The sequence below is a fragment of the Apteryx mantelli genome, chromosome 8 (genome assembly GCF_036417845.1).
Source record: "Apteryx mantelli isolate bAptMan1 chromosome 8, bAptMan1.hap1, whole genome shotgun sequence".
Taxonomy (NCBI): Eukaryota; Metazoa; Chordata; class Aves; order Apterygiformes; family Apterygidae; genus Apteryx; species Apteryx mantelli.
The window spans coordinates 32,147,257-32,172,937 of NC_089985.1; the positions used below are offsets into that span (position 1 = coordinate 32,147,257).

Below are 25,681 nucleotides of genomic sequence, written 5' to 3' on the forward strand. Positions count from 1 at the left end.
TGAGAAAATTTTACCCTTCCTAAACTGTTCTAGAGAAATGAAAATTATCATTATCAGAGTTTAAATTTATAGGAGAGTTAATGAACTGCGATTCAGATTTTTCACATGGAATGAATGATTTTACAGGATCACTTTAATTCTATAAATAATCCTTGGTTCTGGCTGCTAAAGCTGCGCTTGTGTTGTGGGAAGTCAGTGAGTCACGCAGCTTGCAAGTGTGTCTTGGGGCAGTGCTGGGTAAGTTAAAACATTAATGTCTAAATAGGGATTAATGATTTAAATATACAAATAAACTAAGAGTTTTCCTGATGTAGGAGACAATTTATTTTACCAAAGATAATGCTGTAGAAGATTGCCATTGAAAAGTTAGATCTTGAGTCTTTCTTTGCGAGCCATTTAGGTTATTTTACCACAGATGGCCACTAAACTATTTTCTTTTTAGCTTTTTGTTTGTATTTGGGTCCCTCTCAAATATAAATGCAGAAACTTCTGCAAAAATTCTTATAAGAATTTTTGTGTCTCATTAGTGGTTATTGTGAAAAATAAGAATTTGGACTGGTACTGGTAGCAAATGGTACTGTAACAAATATTCTTTGTACAGAATGTCCTCTTAAGTACCAATAAATATATATATGTATATAGCACATTAACATTGTAACTTCCACTCTGAGACAGGCTATTGAAATGGAGACGATTGCTAGGTGAGTGCAAAGGAAAGCTGCAATAAAACTGAGCTGTGAGAAAGCTGTTCAGAGGTATCAAGCTGGTTTTTAGCTGTTCACACCCGTTCTGTACTTCATCCTTTAGATGTACTAAAAATTTGTCTGTAATTTTTTTTACTTTACATGCCACTTTTTTTCCCCCCCCCGCAGTGCACATAACTTTTTGTAGGTTGTATGAAATGTGCAAGAGAGGAGCATGGGCTTAGATTCTGGTATTCTAGTTGTTCTACAGCACATTAATGACATTGAGTTAAGCACAATGTATTAAAGACTGTTAAAATAAAGCAGTCATGTGCTGCCTACCCAGGAGCCACTATATACTGAATGCTTTATATATTGCATTGAACCTGAACGTGTGAACAAGGACATGTGTTAGAGTGTATCCGTTTCAGCAAAGGCCCTTCCCAGATCCCATCTGGAGAAGAAGGCTGCTCAGTGACAGTTTCTCACGAATGGGTGAGTCGTGCAAAGACTTTGGAAACTTGTTCCCATAGGTGCAACCTGACATATGTCTTGAAATCTGCCTCTGAAGCCAACACCTGAGAATGAAACTTGCAGTTCTTCCAAAAGCCTTGGAGAATGAAGAGAGCGATATGCTTGGTTGGATGGAGGAGTAATGATGGTACAGATAGTCCTGATTACCTGAGAATTTTTGTGGTGGTGAAGTCAGTGTTTGCTCTAATTTGAAGTATTATAAAAGACAGAAGACGGAAGACTTGGAGCTTGATTAATATCTTTTGTCTTCTCATGTTTTCAACAGAGTTGGTATTTATAATTTAAATGCAACAGAGATAAAAATGCTAGCCAGAACATGTCCTTGTAATAGAATCAGCAGTTTCTATCAGTCCATTACAGAGCACACTAATCGCCCATCAGAACTAAAAGTCATTAAGCGCAGTCTGCGGTTTCTCAAATCTGTGCTTTGGGAGTGAGTGTCTGTGTTTTACTAGTACTTTAATTGGGAATGAATTTTCCTTTACTCCGAAACAGATCTCTTGGCACCATGTAAGTCTGAGTTATCCAACAGTATTAAATGTAAAATTGTTCAGAAATAAATCTGTGAAAGATGGTTAGATGTATCACATGCTTTCTCATATGAGAAATCTTAGAGGTCCAAACCCCTTAATTCCCTTGACATTTGCAGGATATATGATTTACCTGCAGGCCAGGCCTGGAGCTGGTGATTAAGCATATGCTGGTGGATGAGGTCAGGCAGAGCCGATGAGCCCCAGCTCAGCTGCCTTTCATTTTGAAAGTGATAGGTGCTGCTTTGCCGAGGTCTGTTCTGCCTTCTCTAAGCCCGAGGATTTGGTTGCGTACAGCAAAATAAACCTTTCACCACCCTCAGTGTCATCTGCATCATCTTGGGTTTGGCCTAGCACAGCTTTGCGTTTTACACGTTGCCTTCAGAGTCTTGCCGTGTGTGAACATGGTGCGGAGTGTCGTTCCCTCCAAGTCATCTGAGATTTTCGTTTTGGAAGTAGGGTACGGTTGGTGGTTATTGCTGTTCTTCCTCCTCATCAAAATGAAGAGGCGCCTTTAAGTGCCAAAATAATTTGTTGTCGTTATGGTTAATTTAAATATTCCCAAACAAACGAAACACCCGTTTGAAAGGAGGTGTGTGGAGATGGTGGGAGAGCGTGTTTTCATTTAATGTTTGTTTTTCATTGAAGGTTTTGTTTTCCAGGACTAATTATTAAAAAGTAGTTTTAGAAATACTTGGTGTTTTAACTCTGAAGTGAGTCATGGTGTGGGTAATAGAGTCGTAATTTATGGAAGTAAGGCTTTTTTGCTACTTTTCCCTTCTCCTAACCTCTTTCCGTATTTCCAGGGGATTAATCCATTCCTATATATATATATATATATAATACAAATGTAAAACTTCTGTGGCTGTTTTCTTCTGCTGTAAATATTATTTGGGAATGAAGTAACAGAGCCCTTTCCTTCACCACGTCTGGGGGGATTTCTGTTTCAGTTTGGCTGTAATTTGGGGCCCAGCAGATAGAAGCAGGATCAGACTGTCCACTTTGAGTATAATTTTTTTGAGTAAATTTTTGAGTAAGTTCTGTCGGCTGTTTACCAAGACGTAAATACCAGCTGGTATCCATTTTTTCAAGATTTTCATGTGGTGCCCAGCATATGCCCTTCTTCGCAGAGCGAACACTCGTCTTTAGCCCCGTGCCTGGGCGCTTTTTGCCTGCCCTCCGTCCCTGCTTGTGCTGGCGAGCGGCAGTACGTGAGGGCTGAGCTCAAGAGCCTCGGGTCGCCTAACTAAGCAATGAAAAATTGCACGTGCTTGTCCTGTAAATAATGTCCATGCAGAGCAGATGTGATTAACTCCTGAGCATAATGGATGCCTTGTGAGGTTACAGATGCCATCAGTCATACGCTAGATGAAGGCAAGGGAGCTTTATATGCTTAGAATTCCTTTTAGGACTAATTACTAAATATCTTTAAAATTGATTGCTCATGCTTTCAATTTCTCAAAGTGTTTTGGCGTGATGTATGTGGAACGGACTTGCTGCAGCCTCAGAGGAGGAGGGGGAGACTCCTCCATTGGGGCTTTTTGAGGATTTGGGAAGTGTTTCTTCCCTAGGAATTTCCACCAGAGTTTTACTATTAAGAAACTTGCCCTTATATCAGGGCCGTTAAGCTGTTCAGCCTTCCTGAGATTGATTTGATGTTGTGGATTTTCTTTTTGTCTAACACAGTTGAAAATGTGCAGCTGTAAAGATAAAATGAAAATGTGCAGTTGTAAAAAAAAAAAAAAAAAAAAAAAGTGTTAGAAGTCCAAGATTAACACTGACAAAGCAAATTTGGTGACATGTGTGGTGCCTCTTCAGGAAAAAAAACACCCTTTCATTTCTGCTTACCTACTTTTCAGATACTTTATGGCTGGGGACTTAGTGAGAAACGAACCTGACAGAATAAACAGAAGCATTTTGACTCTTATGATAATTTTAATTGACGATAATTTTACTATTGAGCTGAGACTGCATATTTTTTGGCCCAACTGCAGTGTCAGATTGAAATACATAGATTGAGACAATATAATTTTCTTGGTAACTTGTGATCTTTGTTTGCAGTATGCATTACATTGCACAGAATGGATATGAGCTGATGAGCAGCTCCAGGAGTGAGATGCTCATTGTTTCATTTAACTTTTATCAAGGGGAGCCCAGAAGGATGCTGAAAGCCACCAAAACTATGTTGGGCTTGATTACTCAACATTTTAACTTGAATAATGTATGTCTCAGGATTTTTATAAATAAAATCGCTGGTCAGGTAGCCTGGATGTCAGCTCTCAGTTCCTTTGGAAACCACCTTTTAAGGAGAAGACTTATGTATAGTAGAAATGGCAACTGACTTAATCATGGATTAATATTAGTCCTGAGCCAGAACAAGGGAGAGAATAAAACTGGATTTGTTTATTTGTAATGCTCTTGGCATTTTTAGCAGCTGTGACTGTTTCCTTGTGATCATTGCATGCCCAGTCTTGAGGGAATTTTTGGTGCAAGTCAAGGCAGAGTAATTTTAAGAGCGCTTTCTAACAATAGCATTACAGCTGCAGTCCTGTATGTCTCCGAGATGGCACTCTTGTTTTTTCTGCGTTTTCCAAATTTATGTGGAACATAACCTTGGACTAAAATTTCTCAGACTGGTGCAGTCTGGCAGAATGAAAGAGGATTTTGAACAGTTGCTCCCACTCTTTTGGATGGCTCTTCAGTGCTGGGCATGCTGCTTTGCACACGGGGCGGATCAGTAATCTGCTTCATGGCCTTGTAGAACTAGAATTAACTAATGAGAAAAATTAATGAGATGTCTGCGCTGTGCACTTTATTCCTCTCAGTATTCCCCCTCCCTTAGGCTAATTTGTGCAAATATGTAATATCTATAATGAAGATTTGGAGCATTTAATAAATACGTTATTGCTAAGATTTTAAAGCATGACCTGACTTTATTTAGAGAGCTACCTTACATCTCACTTTTTACATAATTGATCCATGCAACTTAGGTGGCTGTTGCTATTTATTTTGGGGAATAAGTTATCGTAATGGTCCTTTGAAGTCATTGCTGTTGGATCTACGGATTGACTATTTTCAGAGCAAATTTGCCTTTTTTTTTTCCTCCTGCTCTGTTGTATGTTCCCTGTTTCTGCATCACATCTAGGACTCTTTGGATTACTAATTACAAGCAGTAATCTTTAAACTTACTTTTTCCTGCACATGAATTTACATCTTCAAAACATTATCTTTTATGTGATATGTTTTATTCAAAAATAAGTTTGGCAAGTGTATTTGAAGAGAGCTGCTGCTGGTTTTTTTTAGCCTTGAGGAAACCAATCAAGTTGATAGCAAATTAGTTTACTGACATCTAAGGACTGAACAGCTCAGTTACTGTACCTGCTATTCTTAATTTGACCAGGCTTCTCGGAGGCTGCCTTTAATTTTGAGAAACCATTCATTGCGTAACCTCGGCTAAAAAGCTCGAGATCAAGTATGAAACCGGCTATTTGCCTTACTGCAGAAAGAGTCTGCTGCTTTATTGATAGCATGAAATTAGAGTGACCCCTTGCTCTTAGTGCCGAGTAACAGAGATAGGAGCGAAAGCTGTGGAGGAAATGTGACTTTGAGAATTGCGAGTTGTTCATGGCGGTGGTTGCGGGAGCGATGGGGCCACCCTCTCCTTGGCTGCCAGCTGCCTCTCCTCGCGCGGGCAGCAGCTCGGCGGCGGCAGCTGGCTCGTTCCTGGGGTTGGGCAACTCTCCATTCGCCTGCTTGGGACTGGAATCTGCACGCATCATTTTTACTGTCATCTGCCTCTCCAAGCCACGACGTGCGGTTGCCGTTGCATTCGCTGCCATGGGTGGGTTCAGTGTGGCCCATGGTGTGCTGCATGGTGTGATGTTTAGAATAGCGGACTGCCAAATGTTGGATTTTGGGCTTCGGAAAGGTGATGTAATGCACAAAGCCTGGAGCAGGCGCTTCAGCTTGCATAAGAGGATTTGGGGGAAGGGAGATACTGAAAAAAAATCTGAGAAAAGTGGGGATTCTTAGGTATTTTGAGATGTATTCATAACCGATAGTCTTAATTTTATGGAAAGCCCTGAGGTTAAATGGTATGAAAGGTTAATGGGCAACATTTGGAGCCATATATCCTTGACAGGTTAATACACAGATGTGATTTGGCTCCTTAGCTTTACCTACAGAGGGGCTTGGTGCAAGAGGGGGAAATGGTTTGCTGTATTTGGGAGCTTTCCTTTAGTTTAAAGGTCTTTTAGCTTTATTTTCTTCTGTAGTGACTACGTATTTTGAAAGAAAACCCAAAAGCTTTATTTTTGCTGACTGGCAAGAGGTTTCTAAGTTAGAGAGGAGAAAGGCCAGAAGATGGTGAAAGCTTTGAAAGCATCAAGGGCTGATGCTTGACCCCTTGGTTTGAAGAATGATATAAACTGATTACTTAGAGAAACAAGGTTGCCTGTCAGCCAAACATCAAATTTTTCTTTTTTCCCAGTTGGTTTTATGTGTTCATGCACTTTGCAAATGACATTTTTACCGACATGTAAGTTCGGTTGAAGTGGAGAAGTAATCCAAATAATAAGTCTAGTTTGCTTTGATAGTCATAGGATATTTAGGATAATGCTGAACAGGTAAACAGGTATACCATTAACTATTCCCGTGCGTTGCGCGTTGTCCCCAAGGGTCTGGCACCCTGTGGCCGTGAGGGTGGGATTTCTTCGGGAGGGGCTGCTCCGTAACATTTGGCTAGTACTGGGAATATGGGAAGATGCTTATCACTGGGCCTATGTTGTCCAAAGCAATTTGTGTTTAGTGCAGTCGCGGGTATCATCTCAGTACAGCGTTGAGCAGCCTCTGGGAATTAAACTCTGGATCCTCTCAATGTTTTGAAAGATGCTGGAAAGTGTTTTGGGTATTCGCTTTCTGTATTTTAAGCATTTCTGGAGTTAAGCAGATGATCTAACAATATGATTCTGATTTTGGTTTCTAAAAAGGCAGTAAATTATAGAAAATATCTGCAGTATATTCTATAGATTAATCTGACATTCAACACAGATATGGTGTTAGTGTTGCTGTTTAAAATTCTTTGCCAATGAGTTTGGCAAATAAGATCAGATGTAATCATTTCTTGAGACAGAAATTGAAAAGTACTGTTTTTAATACCATTTACAATGATCCACTGAAAAGAAGGAAATTATTTTTCTTGACAGATTCTGATAGGAGAAAGAGAAGCTTACTGTGGGGTGTTTTTTTTAATCACCATGAAAAATTCTTTCCTGTTAATCTGATGGATGGATTATGGTTTATGTCCTTGCATGGCCAGGTTGTATTTTCCATCAGAATTGAAGATTGTAGCCCTCATTATATCATTTCTGTAATGCAAATGGTTATATATAGAAAGAGATTTAATTAATCCCCTGCTGGTTGGTAGTATACCCTAAAGCAAACAAAGTCAGCAAAGGGAAAAAAAAATTAAAACGTGAGTGCGTGGTACTAGGTCAATGAGTGTCAGTGGAATTTCATCATCTGTGAAATATTAACTTACTAACTGAAATGTATTTACTGTTATAGCTGTAAAAATATTTGTCTATTGTCCCAACTGGTACGATAGTGAGCTACCCTGCAAGAAAGCCAAGGTCAAAGGCAATCTCAGGAACCATGCTGTCTGCTCTGGCAGAAATATTGAACATCCCGACGGTAGCGATGGTTCTCACTTTAATTTGAAAGGACTACGTTTAAGCTGCCATCAGTGCACACTCTAGCATCCAACTTTGCCTGTGGGTCTGTGCCATATGCGCAGCTTACATATTCAAGGACAAATTGCAAGATTGAGAGAGAGTGACAATTTTGAGTGATGGGCTCCTGTTTGCTTCGCACTTTCTCTTCAAAGGATATGGGTCGTCTTGTAGGTCAATGAAAAAATACGTTTCCAGACTTTATTTCCGTTTCATATAGCGTGCATATGTGTATGCAAAAAGCCAGCACACTTTCTGCTCCTTGAAGCAACTCTGTTTTAAAACACAGTTTCTGTATACAAAAGATCACAACAGAATACATTTGCAGTGTATAGGCAGTAAACAGTGTATCACATAAGCAGACAAATCATGCTTAAAATGGCCAATATATTTTCTGTTTGAGCTTCCTTTGCTGCCTCTCCCATAGCAAACATACCTTACACAAGAAAATGAGAGGGCCGGTGAGGATCCGGTCCTGTTGTGGAACCTGAACCACAGTGTTACGGTGTCCACCTGGTTTTATGTCTGCATAATTTGAGGTGATAAGATAAGTGGGAACAAATGTAAGGGGTTGAAGGAGGGTAGTAGAACCATCCTTTTATAAGTTCCATGGAGCTAAATTTCTTTCCTAAGATTCATTTTTTAACTAGTTGTCTGAAAATCTGCTGCTTCTTTTGTCATGTAGAGATCGGCTTGCACATTTAATAATTATGCCTTGAAATATGGAACTGATGCAAAAAAATTAACTTTCAGAGCAGTCTGTTGCTGTCATTTAACTACTGCAAGATTTAATACACTTCTTATTTTTTAGTGATGGAGGATCTGTGACAGTAACTATTTGTTCTCACTTCCGAAACTTCTGTGTGAATAATGTGTGACAATCCTCTTTCTTAAATTTTGTATCCTTATGCTATTTATCTCTTTGTATAAATTAAATGCAAAAGGTTAATTTCCCCTTTAAAGGATTATGTTGCTGACCTAGAGAGCAGGGGGCACAGAGGTTGGCTGAAGGAAGAATAGTAATATAGAGAGGTACTGGCCGGGAAAGTGCTCGGGGCGGCAGGCGGTGCTGTCGGAAGAGGCAGTTTGAAATCTTGTATATTCATGTGTTCTTCTCGCCAGAAGGGTGGTCTTAAATGAAAAATGTCCTTAGGATAAGCTGGCATATTTCCTTAAAGGATTATTGCTGCACTTCGTAAACAGTATTTCAGACTAGTTAGACACAGCTCAGCAGAGTTTCATTAGTTATGTTACCTCTTTAAATGTTTTTTTTTTTTTAATGGACACATGGACGTGGAATGACAAACTCCTTGGAGTGGGTGGAAGCAAGGCCAGTCACAGCGCTTCGTTCACCATTTGGTATCTGAAACATCCCCAAATGGGTGTCCTGAAATAGGTCATCAGCTCTGACTGCCGCCTGCTCCCTCCTTGTTTCCTTTTCCAGGCATTTTCTTTCTTTCTTTCTTCCCTGGGAAGCAACTCAGTAGACAGTAACTCAGTGGTGAGTCAGGGAAGCAAAGCCCGTAAGCGTGCTGCTTGCAGTCACGTAATTTCCAGCTCCGACGCTTTTGCATTGGCCCCTGCAGGCCTGGCTTGGTTCGGAGGACTTTAAGCAGTGCCGTTAGCGGTTGTGCCTTGGGAGAGCAGGTGGAGGAGGGAGCCGGGGATTCCTCCAGAAGGGAGAGGTGCTGTGGGCATTGGGGAGCGCCTTGGTGGGTGGCTCGCAGGGCTTCGGGAAGGGGATTTTAAGGCTAATAGGAAATGAGGTGTAGTGGAACAACAGGTATAAAAATGGATTGCTGTGACTGTGGTCTTTGTCAAGACCGCAGAGGTATTAAATCTGAACTGCTGCCTATTGATTCCACAGCTGCGCTGTGTTCGCCAGGGTGCAGGTACAGGCTGAAAGCGATTGCTACATGGAGAGAATAAAATTTATTTCAATTGCATTGACGTGCCATCTATAAATACTTTTGTCCTTCCTGAAACTCAGCTGATCATAGATTTTGAAAGATGATTTCATGAACAAAGCCAAGTAATTCCCCCCCCTTTTTTTTAAAAACGTTCTAAGTGTTTAATCCTGAAATAGTTTCATTATAGGAAGTATTAAACCTCTTATTACATGAGTAAAACAAGTGTACAGTACAGCGGAGAATGCAGTTTGCCAACTCCTGTTATTGCATCGTGATTCCTGTAGTATTATGGCGGCATCTTAAGGTCGCAATTACTGGAGTGGTGCTGTCGCAGCAAAGTGTTATCTTTTTAAGTGACTTCTCAGCCCAAATGACTAGAATAAAGCTTGTAAACATGAACCCTGAAGGCTCAAAGGCTTGAAGGTAGATAAAGAGATTTAAAGGTCACAGTTTTCCTTTTTCAGCCTATACCATGAAATTTCAGGGCTTAACACATTCGGTTTGAAAATTTCTGGGTTTGACAGTTTTGGAATAAATGAAAATATGTCATATGAATAGAAGAAAATACCCTTTGAAATAAAATATAAAATAAAATAGACCTTTGTTACATCAGGTCTTCTTTGAAGTGGATAAAATAAATATGTCTGCTCACACGATGTAAGCAATATACTATATATATATGTAATATAATATACACAAACATATGCATATAATAATATGTAGTAAATAATTAGATATTATCTATTTATCCATTTTCAATGGCAAAAAGCTTTCATTGCTGCGTAGACTTCCTAGTTGGAAATTTTAAGTCTTTCTATCAGATGAGAGTGGAAGAAATACCTTTTTAGATATAAAACACACAACCTGTTATAGATGCTAATGATTTATTATCTCACATACTTGAAATGTTTTGATTAGATCTTGACAAGTTTGTCTGATGACGGGAATTTATTTCTTGATGCTGTAAGCTGTCAGGCTTGTGATAATTCACACATGAAATTTGCTCAGCGCTGTTAAAGTGTAATGGAATTTCAAGTTGTAGAAAACTCGTTCTTGAAAATAATAACAGAATGTTTTAGTTTTTTTTTTTTTTTAAATTCTGGTAACTAGAACATTTTGGTACCTTTGTAGAACTTTGCTGAATAATGTCCAATATATTATTTAACAATCCAGCCATTGTCAGTTCAATAATAACATTGTTAATCATTTAAATGAACACGGAGTCCATAACTAAATACAGAAAAGAGGGTACCAGATTTTTTGGATGTTTTTACATTGACTTTTTTCAACATTCTGTGAAAATACTGTTTTGTTTTGTTTTTTTTTTCTTTTGGGGGAGGAAAAATACAACACAGGGAGCAGTTTCCTGGGAACCAGAAATTGAAATTGGCTCCTCACATGCTTTTTCTTCTGAGTGAAAAGCTGAAAATAAGCAGCCTAGATCAGCATGGGAACCTTTTCCACAGCTTGCTGGCTTGCGCTCTTCTCCGCGCGCGGGTTGCGTTGCGCAAGGAAAGCGTGCATCGGCGTGCATTGCAAGCTAGAAAGAAAATACGTTAAAAAAAAAAAAAAAAGGCATTGATTGCATTTGATGTCAGTACTAGGATTTTTTCCTTTCCTGCAGCGTGAGCTTTAGCTGCGCCCTGCCCTGGCAGAGCCTCTGGCCCGGCTGCAGGGCTTCTGCGGGCTGGCGCGGCGGCGCTGCGCGGGGGCCTGCTCCCACCTAGCGGCTCCCTGCTAAAGCGCAGAGCGCAGCCGGCCCCGGCCCCGGTCCCGGCCCCGGCCCCGGCCCCGGCCCCGGCCCCGGCCCCGGCCCCGGCCCCGGCAGGTGGGACTTAAAGGAAAAAGAGAGAGAGAGAGAGAAAACAACCGACTGGTTATCCTTATCGCCGTACCCATCACCGCCCGTGCCTTGTGGATACTCGTGCTTTATTCACTTAAAATAAAAATTGCGGTGCCTTAAAATTCCCGGTCTTCCTTTGTCTTTGCCGCTTAGGCGCAAAATGCCGATTCTGCGTGGGAGCTGTGTTTCTCTGGCCTTGCCTTTGCTGCGATAATGTACAGTGCAAGCAACACGTGTGTTTTGGGGGGGCGGAGGGGAAGGCTGTTGCATGATTTTTTCCTTTTGGTGAGAACACGCACGCAGCAGATGCTGGGAGTGTAGCACGCCACACTGCTGGAGGTGGCTCCTATACGATGCTGCTGACGTACGGAGGACAGAATTAACTACTGACTTACCTGCCGGTGCTTAGGCTTGAATCTCCAAGTTGTATGCGCTCCATTGAGCACTTATGGGTTTGTGACTGCAAAGGCAACGGTTATTCCGACAAAACGAATAGCTTTTCTCTCCCAGGCTGCTGCGCTGTGAATGGGGGCAGATTCACCTCTCACGTGCTGCAGTGCCGTACACAATTATACACTGAGCATGCGTTCAGAAATTGCCTGTTAATCATTAGTTTGGCCTTGGTCATTTACTGATAAATAGCTGAGTAATGCACAATAATATGTAAAATTAACTCAAGGTTTTCATTCTTTTTTTATTTTCCAGAAGGAGCTCAGTCTCCCCAGAAGAGGAAGCTTGTAAGTATAATTATTCTTCATTCATTACTTGGTTCATTTTGAGCACACATAGCTGTTGAGTTGTAGAAATTGCATAAATGGGCAGATACTCTGTTTTCTCTGTTAGCATTTTAAAGCATTTGTCATGCACTTGGAAACTGCTAGCTTGCATTCCTCTGAGATTAAAGCCTCTATTGATTTCCGTAAGTGTAGTAGGAGAAGTAGTAGTAGTGTGAGATTACTTGTAATTGGCAGCTTGAGCTGATCCTGATCTGGAAGGAACCTCTTACAAGGGAGTCGCAGTCCTCAGTCTTGCTTGCACTGACACTGCTGAACTGACTCCACAGAAATCGCTTATTTTTGTGTGTGATATGAACAACTTAGATCATTGCTCTCCAAGCAGTCTGTGTTCACGGATATCTAAGTACGCAATTGGTGGCCCATACAGGTGTTGGTGGAGCAATTAGTGTAATGGAGAGATTTCCACAAAGTAGCAAATGTTGAAAAAAATAGGCTTTTAAAAATGGAGTTTAAAGAAATAGCATTTATTTAATACTATCCTTTTTGTATCATAATGTTTACAGTATTTTAGTGAAGTAATTGCGCTTCTATGATATTATGAGAGAACTTAGCTTCTGCTAGGCTTACAGATTTCTGATGGAATAAAATTGCATTATTGATTGCATTGTATAAAAAAAGAAAGCATTCATGCTGACTGTAAGCTACTGTTGCATTTTGATTTAAAATTGTTTCCTAAAGCTTGTATATTACAAATATGAAGCTCACAAAAACACATAACAATTCTTCCTCAGGTTTCTGGTTTTAATGAGAAATAATTTTCAATCTTTTAATGCGAGCTCTCTCCTTTGTATAAGAAGCAGTGTTTGGAAAATGCTGTGTAGTGCCAGTGATTCAGCGCTGAACAATACAGTGGATCAAAAGGCTTTTTTTTTTTTTTTTTAAATGAGGCATGACCAAACCTTTTTTAGTTCCGTTCACATGACAGTGTTAAACCAGTCACTGAGTTATTTAAAGCAAAACATGGAACTCTCACTGATTTATTTAGCAGTGTGCCTTCAGTGCTAGCTTTACTATATTTGATAGATTTTTAAGAACAGTGCTGTTCGTGATCTGAAGACTGTGAAGGTTATTTGATTGCAATCCAGTTATAAGTGAATGGTGGAGTGCTGAGTTACCAGTAGGTTTTTTCTTTAATGTAACTTAGAGGAATTTGTACAAAACTTTTGGAACTGAAATTGAGGATGCCAGCGGTTTTCACATCCCTTGGTCAAGCATGGAGGTGGGTATGCCGCAAAACTACGCATGAATTTACATCTGAAATATTTGAGATACAAATGAAGTACTTCAATTATACAGTGTTTTATTTAGTATTATAGTAACTAAATAAAACTGAGGATTACTGAATGTTTGAGCTGTATTATTGCTTTGATTTAACATACTCAGTTTTCATGACTTCCCTTGTATCTTTTTCCATGAGTGAGTGCCTGTTAAGCCATCATTACATGAAAAAATTCAGCTATCTCTGTCCAGGCCCCAAATTTTAAGCGTGTGTCCAGGCCATAAATTTTAAGCACAAGGCTCCAGCTACCAGCAAGACTGAAAATCTGTGAGGAATGCAAAGGTGTTCAGTAAGCTTCAGGCACTATCTAATTGATTATTTAATTGTGTTTCCTGGAGTTACAGATTCTGTTGTCACTTCTACCAAACGATTTTTGTTTGAAGAGTGTAAATATTTAACAAGTCAGTACTGCATTGTGGCTTATGCATCTTTCTGTTGATGCCATTCTGATTAGCATATAGACTCACTGAAAAGCGTCTTACAGAGCTCATGCACATGATTTGCATATCACCGTATCAGAGTGTTTAGTTGATTTAAAAAAAACCCAAGAAACTACCGTTACTCTTTGAATGAGGATTTAGAGAAATTCCTATCAAGGAAGGAAGTAATTATACATACAAATCGGTCAAACCATCCTTGTCAAAAAGGATGGCCTAACAATATGCGCTTAAATGTAGAATGTAGGCTGTTCTCAGTTCTTCTGGAGGCTTTTCCTATGCTTGAATCAAGTTAACGGAGGATTTTATACGGTAAAAAAAAAAATCTGAAAATAAAATTCATTCTGAAAACATAATGTGGTGCTGTAGGTAATGGATGGGGATAGTTATGGATGCAGCTAGGTCCGGATTCACTGACTGTCGTTCATGGACTTTGTTCGCTGACAGAACTGGGAATTGGCAGATGGATAAAGTATCTGGCTTGGAGCCAGAGATCCTCTAGAGGTGCATCCATTTTCTGCACAAACCCCAGCCTTTGCCTTGTGTTCAGTAGCAATTCCAGCGCAGAGCAATACAGAGCCACTCTGCATGTACCTGGGTGCCAGCCTGGAGGCTGGGGCCCATTAAATACTGTGAAAATATCATCTTTGGGGAGGAATGGTCTGTGTTTTCCAGCAAGCTGGAGGCTGAAGGAAGCCTTGATATAGCTGGCGGTGGCTTTGGCTGCCTGCTGAGTTAGAATGGTGTTAAACTGTGGATTAGTTAGCACATTTGTCATTGCTGAAAGGAGAAGGGAGAGTCCTTCCTGACAGCGCTTCTAAATTTTTCTTTATTTGACTCTCATCACTTCATATTTGCCCGGGTCAGCGTGAGTAGTCCCTATTTTTGTGCAGGAACTGACTGTAGGCCTGGGCAACAGCTGACGTTGCCCTTGCTTGTACTGTGCAAGAGAAGTGGGGTTAGATGCCTCGGTATTTTCGGCCAGAGAGCCTGAGCTTTGCCCCCTGAAGAAGGTCTCGTGTAGAAGCTGAGGAGGATGCGTGGTGGGATGGGTGAGGAGCAGCTCCTTCTCCGCGGCAGCGGCCAAGCCTGCGCGCGCAGCCTGGGCGATGGCTCTGCCCGTGGTGACCTTACCCTCTATTCATAAAGCAATCGGCACAGCGCGAGGTGGCAAAACGGATGGTGGCAGCTCTCTGCAGGGTAACGTTAAGAGGAACGCCTGATGATTTAGATCCCATTTAGTTGTCAGCGTGCTTCAACTGCATTTGTTTTTAGTGGGGGGCCTATGTGAATATGCTAAAGGAAATCATATTCAGCTGAGCTGTAGGCTGCAAAGAGGTTGAATAACAAGCATTAGAATGTAATTACTTGTTTTATGTCTGCTTTGGTTCAACAATCTGTGTTCAAAGTTTTCCATCAATAAATGATGCATATAAATATATAAGATATGTTTTCCTCATGATTTTGTACACAATATATAATTACCATTCATGAATATTTTCCATCATTTCAAATAGTGAATCTGAAATGATAGACCCAAACTTTGATCTCCTTCCTATTAGGATGGGATTTAATTCTTTGCACCCGCTACCCTATTCTGTTCTTTTGGTGCTAGTGCACATAGACGCTGTTTTTGGCATTGTCGGCTTCGGCTTTCGAAGGGTTTTGATGTGCACCTGCACATGAATCACACTGGAGATGTTCCAGTTTTGCGGACCGCAGAGCACGGTGAGGCTTGGATGAAGCGGTTGGGCAGTCAAGTATGTAACAGCACCTCAGCATCCAAAAAGCCAGGCTGTAAACCGCAGATTTTCAGCATGGTTGCAAGATGTACAAACACAAGGTGCTCACTATTTCTTCCGATCACCCCTTGGCTAATCAGTAGTCACTAAATTTAGTTGGAGTTGTATTTGAGCCATCTGCTTTCTTTTTCAATGCCCTATTTTTAATAAATTCAGTTGTTTGTAACAAGAACTTTATTGACCTGTTCAGTTTTTTTTTGTGAAGAATATGGATTTATATCTGAAATCCTCATGGTTTCGTAGGCAGGGTTCCTAGCTTGGGTTGCTGTAATCCTTGTACTATCGAAAAGTAAAATTTTATAACAAGAAAATACTGCTTTCCCACATTATATCTAAATTTGAAGAGGGAGTCATTTTGTCAGCAAACTAAACTTACTAAGCCAGTTTTTAATTTCAGATCCAAGTTATTCTTATTAATACTTTCCCGCTATCAAACATCTGTATCAAATACACTTTTGCTTTTAAAGTGTGTGTCTGAGGGAAAAAGAACAAGGAGAGAAAAGAAACATTAAAAATAGTTATAGTCCAGAATATTTATGTACGGTTAAAGTTTTTTTCACAACAAACAGCATTTTTGGTGGTATTAGAGATATCTGCGTCATCAAAGACCAAATGCTTGCCTTGCTATGCAAGATTAATTACAGGTCGATACAGGAGGAAAAAAGTGACGCATTTAAATAATTCAAATACTATGAACTGCTGTTTTGTTGGTGATAGGTGCTGATATGAAATAATATTTACCTTAAGTTTTTATGTCTATGAAATGTGTTAAACAGCATAATACTGTTGGGCAGAGATATGTGCAAGGCTAGTATGGTCGTCTTTAATCTTTACTTACTGTAAGGCAACTTGAGGCCACTGTGGGACTCGATGTCTCTCTCCTGTTCTCTCTCGTTTCCACTCTTTTAAACCCTCCAAAGCTCCCAAGTCTCTTCAGCCCTGGAAATTTAATAGGATGCTTCTTCATTAAACAGGTTTTAGTAATATTTTAAGTTTACACCAAGCTTCCTGACAGTATAATAACATAGAGGCCAAGGAAATTCTCGGGGAGGATTTGCTGAATACCAGTTTGTATCAAGCTTTCAAAGCTTTAGAATTGAGAAAAGCATTTTGTGCCCCTTCTGTTATCAGATTTCCACTGCTTAATCCAAATTCTCATTTCAGCACCATAATAAAATTATACCTGACAAACACCAAGCGTTGTGCTGGCACTTCTTGTTGCGTGTTGAGCTTGCTTTCTCTGAAGGGCGTCTGGTGGTTTGAGGACGAGGCACCCAAGAAAGCAAAGTCTCTTGGCACTCTGGGCTGTCTTTTGGGACAGGGAATTTGTTTTCCCTAAGGAACGTAGCTGTTGAGAGATTGTGATCTTGTAGTATGGGGCAGTCCGGCTGTAGTTGGAATCATGAGAGGATCTGGAGATATGAACTGTAATCGGGAATTTGACTTGTTTTAATACTTGTGAATAGCAGGCTTCATATGCCTGTTTTAAATAAGGTCTTTAAAGAAAGTGATGTAATACTTTGATTAAAATCTATCAAAGATGTATGTTTGGAATTGCTTTTTGGAAAGCTGACTTTTTGCAAATACACGTTTTAAGAATGTCGAACATTATTTTGTGGCGATTTTGTTAGTAGCATGAGATTGATTTCGAGTTGATTGAAATTACCATTTGCAAGCAAAAATGCAAGAGTTGCATTATACAGAGAACACTGTGTCCTAAAAAAAAAAAAAAAAAAAAGTGATTCCCCCCCCAGTATTTGGCTCCTGGAGGGGGCTGACTGCTTGCTCTGCACTGTTCTGTTTGCAGCATCAGGATTTATAAAGTTTGTAGCTGGAGCGCGGCCTGGCTGCTGCATTTTGGTAGGCAAACTAATAGATGGAAAATTCAGGGCACTAAAGATGCTTTTGGATTAAACTCGTGCGTGTTCGTAAGGGGCTCCCCGCGTGCAGAGGGCAGAGCTGGCGCGTGTGCGGCGCGGCGGAGGGCAGCTGCGGCTCCGCGCCGCTGGTGCCGGTGCGAGGGCCGGGGGAGGCCGCCGCTCTGCCCTGGCTCAGCGTGAGGCTGCGAGCTGCTGCGCGAGATCCCTGCCGGAGCCCTTTCGAGTGGGCCGTCGCCCCCCGCGGCTCTCCGCTCTCCTTTGATTCGGCGAGAGCGACCGTTGCTGCCCCTCGGGGCCCCGGGGAAGTTCGGCGCCCGTTGGCCGGGCGAGCAGTGTCGGGGCAGCCTCGCCGCCGCCGTGACGGCTCCGGCTGCTCGTTCGGGTCTTCGGCTTCCCCGCGCCGCCGCTCCGCCCCGGTGGGCTTCGCCGCCGCTCGCCGCGTGCCGTAAGCAGACCCGGGGCAGGTTTCGTTTAAAAATAGCGAGGTTTTTGACGTGAGCCATGTGACTGATCGGGACCGTCACCGAACTCGGGCGGTGTCGGTGACAGCGGGGTGCCGAGGAGCCTGGGGCCGGGCTCCCCTCCTGGTTTTAACCCTGTGGCTCCGGGAGGAAGCACCGTGCATCACGCAGCACCATGATGAAGCGGAGGAAACAGCGGCTTGGAGCCCCTTCGCTGCGGATCCAGTAAGGGCTGTTGGGCAAAATAAATTGCGCTCGAATACTTCAAATTAAAGCTATCAAGGAAACGAGCCAGAATTTTCTTGTGGCCAATGAACATCGTTTTTATTTCTGTTAGAGTTTTATTTCTCAGTCACGCTTGTTTGGCTGTACACAGGATCTCAGTTTGAAAACTTTGAAGTTTTATTTTTATGAAGCATAAAGTATTGCTAAAAAATCCCCCAGTATTTTAATTTTTATTGGGTACATTGTAGTTAAGTTTTATAACTAGCATTAGTTAATGTAGTAAAACTTAATGTTTAGAACTCTTCTGTTCTTCTAGTTTGATCACTGCTCCAGACTTAAAGGGAACTTCTAATAATTTGTCGGAAAGTGAGCTGTCACAGGGCTCAGATCTGCAGAAGCCTTTGCTACCTTTATTTTCTTTTTAAGAACTCATTTGAAAACTTTTAGAGCAAAAAATCTTTCTTTGCATTGCCCCATGTATGCTCTATCAATGAAATTTAAAGAAGCTAATCCTACTCAGTGCTTGTATCCTTTATAAATGCTTTGAAATCAAATGAAAATTGTTATTTATGATGTAGCAAATGACGTTGAGTATTATTGCTATTAGTTAAAATTAAGGACGTTGTATATTAAATCCTAGGTGTAGAAGCAGAGGAGGTTAAATGAATCAATCACGCAGCGAGTGCAGGGAGGAGCAGGGTAGGAGGCAGCTTAACCTTTTCTGTCAGCAGGCTCCAGAGCTCATCAGCTGTTTAAGCAGAGATTGCTAGTGGAGGGGATTTCCAGTATGCAAAGGTTGCTTGCTGATAAGAAATATTTGGATTCATTAGGAAATATAAAATAGGGAACCTTAACAAACATGCCAGACTGCAGTACTTTCAATGCGAAGTACCTGAATACTAAACAAGAGCTGAAGCACATCCCAGATTTCCCTTTTGCTGGATTTTATGCTTCAATATGATAAATAGAAGCTTTTTTCATCCCTCAATCATAGTCAAGGTTATGCTTCATAAAAATGTGATGGCGTTAGTTTGTATTTCAGTGCGTAAGCACACTGAACATTTCACGTGACCCTATTTTGCTCAGCACTGTCTGAATTTTATAAAAGAAAAAAGGAGACTTATGCTCCAAAGACTTTACAGCAGTACTGAGAAGCATGTGTGTGGCTGATGCTCTCTCTTCATGCTGTGACCCCCTAGATACAGTAGTTGACATTGTACATACAAGCATGGAGTTTTGAGGATTAGATTCAAGGAACTTTGCATTTTCTGATAATCATGATAGACAAACGTTTATCATAAGATTGATCTTCATTGTTTAGTTCCTTTTCTTTTGCAACTTATACGTGTAACTTTGCATGATTGGAATACGATAATTGTAATGTGCAAAAGCAAAATACTCCAAACTGAGATGATGTTTTTATTGGTCAAATTGAGTATTCTATTTGGATACATTATTTTTAAAAAATAAGTGGTCGTATCACCAGTTAAGAACAAAAATATTACTCTTCAGGCAGATTAGATACAGCACAGGAGTAAATTCAGTATATTGTGGCGTGATAATCTCTTATGTAAAAACCCCAAACATACTTTTCTTGTTGCTGTTTAAAAATCTGGGGAAAAGGCTTTCAAAATATAAATTTATCTTCTGATACATTATTTTGGTTGCCCAAGGTTTCTTTATAATACCAGTATTTGTAAGTTAAATTTTACTTTGTTTCTAGCCAAGGACATCTGATCGTGTATAATTCAATAAAGTAGGTGTTAAAACTCTTCTTTACATTTATGTAGAAGTCTGTTTGCAGCTTTTGGAAAAGCAGCTATTTTAAGAAATTTTCTACGCTCTCTGTGTTATAAGAATGTATGTTGGCTGCTAACCCTGCAAAAGCACTATAGTTTATTAGAACTGAGCACAGAGCTGGGAATCGGTGTCCTCATTTCTAGTCCTGATGCTGCCCTGGATGTGTGATGAATGAGTCACTTAACTGCTTTGTGCCTCAGTTTCCCCATCACTAAAGTTAGAATAAACCTATCTTGCAGTGCTGCTTTCAGGCTTAATTAGTTGTTGTTATAAAACACAGTCAGTGCTAAACGTTGTTTTCTAGTTAAAGCTTTGTGTAATTCACATTTTCACAGTTGAATATTTGTATTGCTGCCATAGCTGTGGCATGGAACCATGGCTCCAAAACTGTGATCTATGAGGGTGTCATATAAATGACCTGTATCTGTTAGTGATGCCATTATTGTCCTTGTTAATTTTTCTCAATTAAAAGTTTGTCATTAAGGATTGACAGTGGTGTGTGATCCAGAAAGCCTGGGAATCACTACAAAAAAGGATTTGGATAATTCCAGATCAGAAAATTTTCACCGTGGGAAAATAATGTTGACTAGACACTATATTGTCTGCCAAATACATTTTGGCTACCAGTTTGGACAATAATTGAAAGTATGACTTTTGACCACTTAGTTTACTACATTTATTAAGAAGGTATAACTTATATTTTGGAAGTAAATTTTTTTTTTTTTTTTTTTTAATTGAGAAGGGAAGACGTGATACTGACCCTCATTTCTTTTTCTGCTATGGTACCTTGTCAGAATCTCCTCTCCTTTGTACTCCCACTGCCGAGGAAGTGATGTTCATCAGCACATGTTCTCTCCTACATCTGCTCCAGGTCTGCAGCACCTTAAATTCCCATTTAGTGCTGATTGTGCACTTGCTACTTCTCCTCTAGTATTTTATCTGAACTCGCAACCCCAGAGCAATCCACCTAGTCCGTGCTACAGCCAGCCTTTTCAGTGGAGGTAAGGAGAGGTATCAACAAGGAATTTCTAACAGTTTGGTATGGGTGTAACTATTTATGAACTTACCAGCTTTATAGTTTGAGAATAATATCTAACAGAAGGCGCCAGCCTTGTTCTCATAGTTTACTTCTAGCCACGTAGTGTTCAGGTTGATGTTGCTTGTTTGTACAAATTTTTCTAGCTCACACATAGTTGAAGGCCATGCAGAAGGCAGAAGAGGAAAAGGAATAAGGGAATGGAGTCCTCTCCACCTTTATTTTTCTCTAAATTGCTAATTGTACTTTTGTGCTAGTGTCCATGTGCATGTGCAGCCAAAGGGTCCTCACAGATGTCGTAAATGTCAAGAAAACCAACTTAAAAATAAAACATATATGAACATGAAAGTGGAAGCTTTTATCCTTATGAATTTAAATGATTAGTCTTTACTTAATTCACTCCGCTGTGATTAGGTTTTTGCAGAAAAACTGGTACATATGAATGCTTGGAGACTTGCTTCTCTGAAAACTATCTAGGTCCAACAGAGTGAGAGTGTATCTAAGATTAGTATTTTAGTTCAGTTCTGGGGTACAATTATCAAGTGAATCTCTTAATTGTTCCCATTTAATTTGCTTTGTTTTACATAGTGGGTGTAGGCTTGAAGCACATGAAAAGGCTTCTTTTTGGCTGAATTTAACCTGGAAGATGCACTCCGGGAATGCCCCTAGTGCACTCTAGTCCATCAGTGCTCTGCACCAGATCTTCATTCTGCAAACTCAATTTGTTGAGCCACCAGACTTACTAAGATAGACCTAGGCTTATTATCTGTTTCACATTATCTTTCTTCTATTTTTAGACAATATTAAAAACCCTTCCTCAAATACTTTCCTATAAATAGCATGCCTTTTTGAATTTAACGCATGTTACAGATGCAAACTAGTGTATGGCATGAATCCTAATCATTGATGTAACCTGACTATCTGGGTGCTGGGTAGGAAGCTGCTTCTTTCTTTATTTATTTATAGCAGATTTGTGCTAGAAATGTGTACAGTGGGATTAACACTTACTAAGTCATCACTTTTGAGGCCCAACCTAGAGTGTGGTCCTTGAAAAGCCCTGCCTAGAATCCAACTTTAGTGCAGATCCTCTATTGCACGCTGTTCTACTCACTGTAAATCCACATTAGTTTTTTATGGAAGTGGGCAGGCTGAAGTCTGTCTCCAAACACAAGGTCTACAAAGGATAATGAGTAAAAGCAAGTCTGTTAGTAGGCTTAAATATGGGTATAGAGGAGTTTGTAAACTGAAAAAAGGTCTGAAACAGCTTCATTATATTAAGGTGTTTGAGAGCTTGGATGACCTGTTTCACTTTCAAGATTAGCTCTTCATCCTCCTTGTGCCATGTTATGGACCATACAAGACCATCAGCAACCCCAGTGGAAGATTTGGTTTCTTCACTAGTGATGCATAGTGAGATTGTCCTGGCAAAGCAGCAGAGACAAAGGCTAACACAAGCTAGAGATCTTTGCGTGTGCAGCTCTGAAATTGGAGCGAAGTGGTACCTACTTTAAACTTGAGCTAGCAGAGCCAGCAGAAGGCTGCTTTGGAAGTTCACATAGTGCAGCGGGGATGTAGCTGGTCAAATTTCCGTTACTCACGAGATGGTAATGCAGCATCCCTTGAAACTAGACTGTTATTTCAGAGGGAGGTTGCTCTTGCTCACCAGCTCCGGTGGAGTAACTAGAAAATGGGAAGCTGAGCTATTCTAGGCCTCTGTCCCTCTTATGGAGAGTACTGCACATTACATCTGGTGGGTGGAAACCAGACTGTCGGCGAAGGAAGGGATGTTGCATGCTGCCGTGCTTGGCATGTTGTGCAGGGTTGTGGAGAGAGGTGGTCGCCCAGCCCACCCGCTCCTTTGCCTGGAAGCTGGGCAGGAGCGGGTGAAGTTCTTACAGTACATGCAGTGCAGGGAAGGGCAGTGACTAAGGAGCAGCCTCTTAGGATTTTAATGTTATTATCAATATAATTTTAAATTAATTTTTAGTATTTAAAAGCTGGTATTGGGTAATGGTCCTGTGCAAGGCGGATTAAGTGCAATTTCATGCTGTTTAGCATTGGGGCTAATTAATTGACTGGTAAGTAGTAATTAGCTATCAAAATTAGATTACTGTTGAAGTCAATTGAGAACAGGGGTTTTTTTTTTTGGAGAGGAGATCTAATGATTATTGGGTGTTTTTTTTGTTTTTTTTAAAGCCTTTTTGGCACTTTCTGCTTTTTTTCCCCAAGAATCCTTTGGTCTTCAGGTGTTTGACACGGGTCAGTGAATAATTCCCTCATAAGGATAGTTCATGTAAAAGTCTCAGTGTCCGGTTCTAGTCCACTGTTACTATGACTCTTCTTGATTATATTTTTCACATATGTGCACCCTCCAGCCATCTGCTCTCTAAATAGTGAATGGTTGATGATTCACAGCTACGTGGCTGTGTGTAAAAGCTTCGATCTACTATAATAACTTTTTATTTTTGTCCTTCGTGAGTTGTTGCTTTCACCTGTGCAGCTCTTGATCCTGTTTTATCCTGTCGCTCTTTGTTGTAGTTTTGTTTACTTGGTTACAGTAGCGATAGCCATTCCCGCTTGCTTAGAGCAAAGGTTCATCTTGGCGAGTTATTACTGTCATTGATCTACTCAGCTTAACGCTCTCAGGTTAGCCAAGCTGCAGCTAATTTCCATAGCGCCGCAAGTGATATTAGGAATGGGTGGAAAATTTAACTAGAAAAGTGTATGCCTTAATGTTAAATGTTTCCCATTTTTTGACCCTCAATGTACTGCGTTTGCAAGTATCTGTATAGTTTCCCTTTCTTTCCTCTTTTTCCTGATGTGGTTGGTGTTTTTACGTGGACAGATGAACAACTGTTGGTGCATCTGACGTCGAGCGGGTTCTACAGCTAGTGTGAAACCTCTTGGCTTCTCAAAGAATTAATCTCATTAGGAATGGAAGTATTTTATGCATAACCTTTGAACAATTGGAAATAATGTAAACGTTTTAAATGAGTAAAGGGAGATCTGCGATGGCACAATTACAATAAAAATAAATTGATAGCAGGTGAAATAAGACTGTTACTGTTGATGCAACTGTGGGTTGGAATTAAGGTCATGTATCTTTAGGATGAAGAGAGAATGATGTCCAAAATTAAACTGAAGTATTGGGTCTCATATTGGGGATCTGGCTTGCACCCTTCTGGGGTTAGCAGGGAAGCCAAATTACTGAAGAATATGAGGCCATGTTTCACAGCTGGTCCTCTTTATGACTTGGCAAGTCTTTGTGCACCCATATTTGTCCTTTAATTTAACAGAAATTTGGATTTACTGCATTTCTTGATATTGAATTGCTTAAAAGATGTCATGTATTAATTGTTCTTAGAAATGATGGGCCTTGAGATTTAAAAGAACATGTATCTCCCCCCATTGCAAAGGATATAGTGCTCTCAGTGACTCTCAGCAAGATATAAATTTAGTTGGAAAACTTCTAGAAACGTATTATTTGTTTGTGGTAACAAGGGTGAAAGTGGTCAGGTGCTTCAGTTCTGGCCTCTGGGTACTGCAGGTGAGGTGAAATCTCAGTGGAAATTTGCTTTATTCCAGCAAATGAAGGAAAGAGTTGGGGGGCTGGGGCAGCGTTGAGCTGCATTATTTAAGGGATATTTTCTCATGCTATTTTGATTTCATGAATTCATGCCAGTTGTGGAACATGTTTTTATAGGAATATATACTACAGTTTATTTTTATAGGAATGTTTTCCACTAGAGGTTCTAGCCTTAATAAAGTTTATTGATAATAGCTAGTAATCTTCTGTAGCTTTGCAGAATAGTTTCATAGATTTTTCTAGCCCATACAAAATCTGATGACCATTTCTGAATTGATGGTGGTCAGATCCTTGCTGTCTTAAGTAAAACGAAATGGGAAACCTAACATTGCTCCAAAATACTCATCGTTTGAGCACAATACATAATTACTTGAGCAGTGTGCAATTCCAATTTTATGAATTTTATGTAATTATGATTTTGTGGACATCTGTGGTATAATTTAAGAATATATTAATTTATATTAAAAAACCTATTCTAGGAAACAAGCGTTTAATCAATAACCGTGGTAAGCAACAAGAATAAATTATACAAGAGACATTCAACAAATGTACTGGGAGAGTTGCCTGGCTTTATTTAAAGCCTTTCTCGAATAAGCTGTTGCAGTTGGCGTGGGGAGACCTATATTTAGAGTTGTGGCTTGTTTGGATCCGTGAGCGTGGTGCAGCGTCCCCAGCGAGCCGGCTCCGTCGCAGGGAACAGATGGGCTTTCCCGGCATTGCCGGGGCCGCGTGGCCCCGCCGAGTGGTGGAAGACTGGGAGAGAGGGAGAAATCTCCCGTGTCTGCATGGGGCCTCGTGGTAGACATCCGAGCTTCCTTCTCTTTTATGTCCTGGGCTTACTGGTGTGTCTTGGTGAGGGTCATGTAACTCCAGCCCAGAAGCTTTCCTGTCCTTTATTTCAAGGCAGGTGCAGAAATCCCTTCCATAATATATGGAAGTGTGTATTTTTTTTCTTTTTCTCCCCAAAATTCGGCTGTGTTCTGAGGTTTTCTGGGTTTTGACTGTGTGTCTGCACCAGAGTGAACTTGATGCTATGGTGAGTGGGATTTGGTAATCAGTCAGCTTAAAAGGCCGTGTGTTTAGCATAGCTAAAAAACTAATAGTTTTAAAAACACACTATTAAAACATTTTAAGTAGGAAGGCTTAATC

General features: G+C 40.5%; 1 protein-coding gene across 5 annotated transcripts in view; it reads left to right on the plus strand.

Moving 5' to 3' along the window:
* The window catches only part of MAST2 (microtubule associated serine/threonine kinase 2), a 206,279-nt gene that overhangs the window by 75,856 nt on the left and 104,742 nt on the right, over positions 1-25,681 (plus strand). For all 5 annotated transcript variants that reach the window (XM_067301167.1, XM_067301168.1, XM_067301169.1 and 2 more), the window contains one exon: positions 11,935-11,966. In XM_067301167.1, coding sequence (XP_067157268.1) covers positions 11,935-11,966 — 32 coding nt within the window. The remainder of the gene's footprint in view (positions 1-11,934; positions 11,967-25,681) is intronic.